General features: G+C 37.7%; 2 protein-coding genes across 3 annotated transcripts; both read left to right on the plus strand.

Moving 5' to 3' along the window:
* The first annotated feature begins 234 nt into the window (after positions 1 to 234).
* Positions 235 to 5372, plus strand: LOC147941265 (uncharacterized). Of its 2 annotated transcripts, none has more exons than XM_087459982.1 (2): positions 235 to 706; positions 886 to 5372. In XM_087459982.1, the coding sequence occupies exon 2, from the start codon at positions 1941 to 1943 to the stop codon at positions 4032 to 4034; it is 2094 nt and encodes a 697-aa protein (XP_087316108.1). In that variant the 5' UTR covers positions 235 to 706; positions 886 to 1940; the 3' UTR covers positions 4035 to 5372. The 2 variants fall into 2 exon arrangements, with proteins under 2 accessions (XP_087316108.1, XP_087316109.1); XM_087459983.1 differs by having other exon boundaries at positions 361 to 671.
* LOC104701062 (disease resistance protein RML1A) lies at positions 423 to 1183 on the plus strand. The gene is made up of 2 exons (XM_010416695.3): positions 423 to 706; positions 886 to 1183. Exons 1-2 carry the CDS (start codon positions 423 to 425, stop codon positions 1181 to 1183), a joined length of 582 nt encoding a protein of 193 aa, XP_010414997.1.
* Positions 5373 to 7460: the final 2088 nt, after the last annotated feature.

Genomic DNA, 7460 nt, shown 5'->3' on the forward strand with positions numbered 1-7460 from the left:
TAGTATAAAATGAGAACTATGAGAATTATTTTTTGTGTGAAAGATAACACACAAAATAAATCTTGGGTTTGGTAACCATATATAGAATCAATATTAACACAGGCGCCAGGCAGAAACATATATGTTAATACACGTCCAACGACGTCGATAAAATACTAAAGGCTAGCAGCCTAGCATAGACGAACATAATTTATGTCTACTAAAAATAATATGTATGGCTGATGTGGCGAAGTTATATTGTCAGTTACGTAAACAAAGCCTTTCTATTGTATTTTTGAACCTTATATTATTATTCTCCAAGACGAAGGCATTCCACACCACAACCACAAAGATATATATACAGCCAACAAAGGCTTATCCAAACACATTTTTATGAATCTCTGTGATTTGAAACCACTCCCGAATCAAGATCCTCTCTTCTCATGGCTTCTTCTTCACATCGCACCCAAGGACACACCGTATTCACGAGCTTCCACGGGCCAGATGTCCGCAAAACATTTCTCAGTCATTTACGCAAACAGTTTAATTCCAATGGGATCACGATGTTCGACGATAATCAAGGGATCCAGAGAGGCCAAACCCTCACCGGAGATTTTGGGATTGCTTTCAGTGAAACTTGTGATCGTAACACAGAGGAGAAGAGGCATATATGGAGCGAAGCTTTGACCTATGTGGGTAACATAGCCGGAGAACACTTCCAAAACTGGTTTGTTCTTAATTGTTTGTTTATGATGAATTATGAACCTTACGGTTAATAGAATAGTGAATGTTTTTTGTTGAATGAATATTTTAGACATAAAAGAAATGTCATAAAACTTTATATTAGGAACACAGAGGAATATTATCTTTAATGGGAATATTTCCTTTTTGGCTTTCTCTTGTTAGGGACAATGAAGCGAACATGATCGATCAGATTGCAAGTAATGTTTCACGCATACTAAACCATACACCGTCTAGTGATTTTGATGGAATGGTTGGACTAAAAACTCATTTGAGGGAGATTGACTTGTTGCTAGATTTAGACAATGTTGGAGCTAAGATTGTTGGAATCTCTGGTCCTGCAGGCATTGGTAAAAGTACCATTGCTAGAGCTTTATATAGTCGTCTCTCTAACAGGTTTAACTTACTTGTTTTATGGAAATCCTTAAGGAATACTCTAAGTATGATGATCGTCGTTATCTGAATGACTTACAAAATGAGCTTTTTTCTAAGCTTATCAACAACAATGATATCAAGATTGAAAGAGCGATAGAACAACAGCTACACTTCGAGAACGTGGAGAGTGTAGGTCAGCTAGAGGCTTTGGCTAATATTAAGTGGTTTGGTCCACGAAGTCGAGTCATAGTAATCACTGAAGACAAACGGATTTTGAGGGACCATGGTAGGTATGATATATACTGTTGGTGCGGGATTCAGCACCCCCGACATACCGAGCTAAACCAGAAATACTAATTGATTAGTTAACCGGAAAACCAGTTAAGGGCTTGATTAGGTCAACAAGAAGTCAGTTCGGCCAAAGCGTAGCCTTGAAGAAGAAGGAGCTGACTTCCACTTCGGCACGGCGGCCGACTGAAGCAATAAGGCAGTTTTCCATATCTCACTTCGTCCGATAAGGAAAGTTAATATATTGTGTAATCTTAGAACATGTATAAAGAAGGAGAGACTTCTCCATTGTAAGGCATCCATAATCGAATACAATAATCGAGTTCTCCTCTTGTTCTTAGCAATAAACCCTAATTCTTTTGAGTTCTACTTCTTTACTTTCAATTCGAAGGCTTAGATCTGTTTTCTAGAGAGATAACTCTATTGAATTTGTTTCCCTCCTTAAACAAATTCATTGTGGAAACCTAGTTTCTACAATTGGCGCCGTCTGTGGGGACGCAAATCGTCTCTAGAAAACTTACTCTCTAAGAACGTCTCCCTAAAAAAGCCCTACAATAATGTCTTCCATCATCAACGACATCCCCGAAGCAAACCGCACAACCTCCAGCATGCCCGATCTCACAGGCGTCGCATCCACTCAGGATAGCATCGCAACACAAGGTGGCGTTTCGACCAGGCCGGCCATCGCCGTGTACTCTCGTCACCGCGTCAACGCAACGACAAACCCGGCCGAAACCTCCGCCGAACTCCCAGTCGGGATCAGATCCGAAGGGGAGACCAACCAGGAAGCGGGGCGAACTCAAGAGGAGCTAGTCAACCTCGACACAGAGTTCACCGATGAACAAACCCGCAACGAGGAGGATGCGCGCGTCACGGAGCAGCAGCTCGGCGCACAGAACGGGAACCTCCCTGTTCATGCCACGCCGGCGGTCCAGAACCCGCAGGTCATCTCCATGGAGGACTTCAAGATCTTGTTCGGCTCCATGACGAAAGAGATTTACCAGATGATCTCCGAGACCAACCGCAGAGTCGACGCCGTGGTAACCCAGACAATCCCATCGCAAGTCTCTGCCGGACAATCGCCAAACTTGGGCGGTCTCACTCGTCGTCTCGACTTTTCGGACGCACAATTCGAGCGGAGGAATCCTCCCCCTCACACCACGTCGAGTATTCGACCGATGAATCCGAATTCACGGATACACGAGAGCTCGGCTGCCCCGGTCGCCCGCCTCATGAACCCCAGACCTTGCTTCGAACTTGAAGAAATCAAGTCGCAGATTAGCGGCATGAACACACTCCTCCATCGGGCTATCAGCACGGCTCCAAAGATTGATAGAATTGTCGAGGTGACTCGGCAGTCACCCTTCACTCAACGGATAACGCGGGCTGCCGTACCCAATGTCAAGCTGAAGCTTCCAATCTACCAGGGAGACAAAGATCCGGTCCAGTTCATGACGTCCTTCATGGCGACCATGTCCAAAGCACGATTCACCGACGAACAGAGGGACGCCGGTTGCTGTCAGCTATTCGTCGATAGCCTTTCCGTCCCTGCCTTGGTATGGTTCACAAGGCTCGAGCCGAACTCAATCGACAACTTCGACCAGTTGTCCAAAACTTTCCTCAAGAATTACCGAATCCTCATCGAACGAGGCGTGACAAGTTCGGATCTCTGGGAGATGGCCCAGGAACGAGGAGAGCCCATTGCCAGTTTCTTGAACAGATTCAAGGAGAAGCTAACAAAGGTCAACGTCCCGGAGGACGCTGCAATGGCAGCCTTCATTAAGGGCCTGATCCCTGGATCACCATTACGAAAGGACCTCAACATCCGGGAACCCAAGGACCTTGACGACGCACTGCATCGAGCTTCCACATTCGCGCTCGATGAGGAAGAAGAGGCTCAAATAGCCGCGAAAACTAACGACGAACAATCATCGCATCCCCCCAAGGCTAAAAACCGGGTCGAACATCACGAACCCCGCAAGCACCACGAACCTCATGATCAAAAAAAAGGCGTCATCCACGCAGTCTCCGAGGCGGAAGAACAAGACAAGCAGCCGTCTGACCCGAAGGAACTCTACGGCGACTTTCACATGACCCCCGGTCACTCCACACATGAGTGCGTCCACCTGAAGAATTATTTGTACGGGAAGTATCTCTCTGGCGAAGTCGAAGCTGTCTTTCAACCAAAAAGCGTTCGCGGAGGCAGACGTCGCCGTGGGGGATGGCGTGGCGGACGATCTAATGGAGGCCGCGGTGCAGGTGGCGGACGAGGCTACAACGCACCACCTAACGCAGTCCAACAGCCGGCCAACCAAGCATTCGTGAACCACCAAGAAGAGGCGCCCCAAGCAGACGAACTGCCTGGCCCTCCCAAGCGGCAGAGGGGGCAAAACCCGGAGCGGGCCAATTCCCCTCCCCGAGGACGAATAACCATGATACTTGGCCCACCGGAGGACTGCGCAGACTCCGTCCGCGCATTGAAGAAGAGGGCACGACAAGTTTGCACCCTTCGAACAGCTCTGAGCGAACCTTCACTCTGTTCGGACCCGATATCATTCACTTCGGAGGACGCCAAAGGAATCCAACATCCCATTCGGACCCTTTGGTTATCGAAGTCACAAGGGGCGACTTCGACGTCGAACGAGTCCTGATCGACACCGGGAGAACCGTCAACGTACTATGCTGGCAAACATTAGAAAAAATGGGCGTCACACTAGACCAACTGAAACCCGAAACTCGAAAGCTGACGGGCTATAATGGGGTCGCTAAGATGTCAATGGGCGACGTAAAGCTACAATTGATTGGTTTTATAAAAATCTATTTTCAATAACACGAGATTTAGAAAGAGATTTTAAAATTATAAGTTGAATAAAATGTGATTTTAAACAAAATCCAAAATCATGTTTTGAATACCATTCAGGGCTTAATGAAAGTTTTGATGATATTTGGTGGAATTGTTAAATATTTTGTTTTGTGATTTGATGAGATTCAAAGGAATTTTGCTGGGTGATTTTAAAAGACTTTAGAAAAAAAGATTTAATTTCCCTTATAGTTCATCTCCTCTGTTACCAATCTCTTGCATCTCGATTGGAAAATTGAGACTTTTTATTTATAAAACAACAAACAACAGAATCTAAAAAACTGAAAACTAAGGTTCCTTGGGAGAAGAAAGAGAAAAAAGTCAGAGGAGAAAAGGAAAAGGTGAAAAAAAAATTTCAGTGATATTTTCCAGGAAAGAGAGAAAGATGAATGAAAAGAACATGTAATTAATTCAATTCAATGTTCCTTTTCAGATTTTTCTCTCTTTCGAAAAGTTTTTTTTTTTACATCTCGTGAGTGTTTTTTTAATATATAAAACAAATATCTCAAATAATAGAGTTGTGATTTTATAAGTTGGATTTCTAGTGTAAAAATATACCCAAAATCTCTCAAAATCTCCCAAAATTATTTTTATGAGGTTTTAAAGAAAGATAAAGTTATGTTTTCAATAGCAATTGATTTCATATGATTTTAAAAAATTGTTGTTTGAATAACAAGAGATTTTAAGTGATTTTGATTGATTTTATAAAAATCTATTTCAATAACACGAGATTTAGAAAGAGATTTTAAAATTATAAGTTGAATAAAATGTGATTTTAAACAAAATCCAAAATCATGTTTTGAATACCATTCAGGGCTTAATGAAAGTTTTTATGATATTTGGTGGAATTGTTAAATATTTTGTTTTGTGATTTGATGAGATTCAAAGGAATTTTGCTAGATGATTTTAAAAGACTTTAGAAAAAAAGATTTAATTTCTCTTATAGTTCATCTCCTCTATTACCAATCTCTTGCATCTAGATTGGAAAATCGAGACTTTTTATTTATATAACAAAAAACAACAGAATCTAAAAAACTGAAAACTAAGGTTCCTTGGGAGAAGAAAGACAAAAAATTCAGAGGAGAAAAAGGAAAAGGTGAAAAAAAAATTTCAGTGATACTTTCCGAAAGAGAGAAAGAGGAATGAAAAGAACATGTAATTAATTCAATTCAATGTTCCTTTTCAGATTTTTCTCTCTTTCGAAAAGTTTTTTTTTACATCTCGTGAGTTTTTTTTTATATATAAAACAAATATCTCAAATATCATTCATAGAGTTGTGATTTTATAAGTTGGATTTCTAGTGTAAAAATGTACCCAAAATCTCTCAAAATCTCCCAAAATTATTGTTATGAGGTTTTAAAGAAAGATAAAGTTATGTTTTCAATAGCAATTGATTTCATATGATTTGAAAAAATTGTTGTTTGAATAACAAGAGATTTTGATTGGTTTTATAAAAATCTATTTTCAATAACACGAGATTTAGAAAGAGATTTTAAAATTATAAGTTGAATAAAATGTGATTTTAAACAAAATCCAAAATCATGTTTTGAATACCATTCAGGGCTTAATGAAAGTTTTAATGATATTTGGTGGAATTGTTAAATATTTTGTTTTGTGATTTGATGAGATTCAAAGGAATTTTGCTGGGTGATTTTAAAAGACTTTAGAAAAAAAGATTTAATTTCCCTTATAGTTCATCTCCTCTGTTACCAATCTCTTGCATCTAGATTGGAAAATCGAGACTTTTTATTTATAAAACAACAAACAACAGAATCTAAAAAACTGAAAACTAAGGTTCCTTGGGAGAAGAAAGAGAAAAAAGTCAGAGGAGAAAAAGGAAAAGGTGAAAAAAAAATTTCAGTGATACTTTCCAGGAAAGAGAGAAAGAGGAATGAAAAGAACATGTAATTAATTCAATTCAATGTTCCTTTTCAGATTTTTCTCTCTTTCGAAAAGTTTTTTTTTTTACATCTCGTGAGTGTTTTTTTAATATATAAAACAAATATCTCAAATGATAGAGTTGTGATTTTGTAAGTTGGATTTCTAGTGTAAAAATGTACCCAAAATCTCTCAAAATCTCCCAAAATTATTTTTATGAGGTTTTAAAGAAAGATAAAGTTATGTTTTCAATAGCAATTGATTTCATATGATTTTAAAAAATTGTTGTTTGAATAACAAGAGATTTTAAGTGATTTTGATTGATTTTATAAAAATCTATTTCAATAACACGAGATTTAGAAAGAGATTTTAAAATTATAAGTTGAATAAAATGTGATTTTAAACAAAATCCAAAATCATGTTTTGAATACCATTCAGGGCTTAATGAAAATTTTTATGATATTTGGTGGATTTGTTAAATATTTTGTTTTGTGATTTGATGAGATTCAAAGGAATTTTGCTGGGTGATTTTAAAAGACTTTAGAAAAAAAGATTTAATTTCCCTTATAGTTCATCTCCTCTATTACCAATCTCTTGCATCTAGATTAGAAAATCGAGACTTTTTATTTATATAACAAAAAACAACAGAATCTAAAAAACTGAAAACTAAGGTTCCTTGGGAGAAGAAAGAGAAAAAAGTCAGAGGAGAAAAAAGAAAAGGTGAAAAAAAAATTTCAGTGATACTTTCCAGGAAAGAGAGAAAGAGGAATGAAAAGAACATGTAATTAATTCAATTCAATGTTCATTTCCAGATTTTTCTCTCTTTCGAAAAGTTTTTTTTTTTTACATCTCGTGAGTGTTTTTTTTTATATATAAAACAAATATCTCAAATATCATTCATAGAGTTGTGATTTTATAAGTTGGATTTCTAATGTAAAAATGTACCCAAAATCTCTCAAAATCTCCCAAAATTATTGTTATGAGGTTTTAAAGAAAGATAAAGTTATGTTTTCAATAGCAATTGATTTCATATGATTTGAAAAAATTGTTGTTTGAATAACAAGAGATTTTAAGAGATTTTGATTTGTTTTATAAAAATCTATTTTCAATAACACGAGATTTAGAAAAAGATTTTAAAATTATAAGTTGAATAAAATGTGATTTTAAACAAAATCCAAAATCATGTTTTGAATACCATTCAGGGCTTAATGAAAGTTTTTATGATATTTGGTGGAATTGTTAAATATTTTGTTTTGTGATTTGATGAGATTCAAAGGAATTTTGCTGGGTTTAGGATTATTATCTAGAGTTTAGGATTTTAGGACTTAATTTTAAAATA

This window comes from Camelina sativa, chromosome 7 (genome assembly GCF_030686135.1).
Source record: "Camelina sativa cultivar CO46 ecotype springtype chromosome 7, ASM3068613v1".
Classification (NCBI taxonomy): Eukaryota; Viridiplantae; Streptophyta; class Magnoliopsida; order Brassicales; family Brassicaceae; genus Camelina; species Camelina sativa.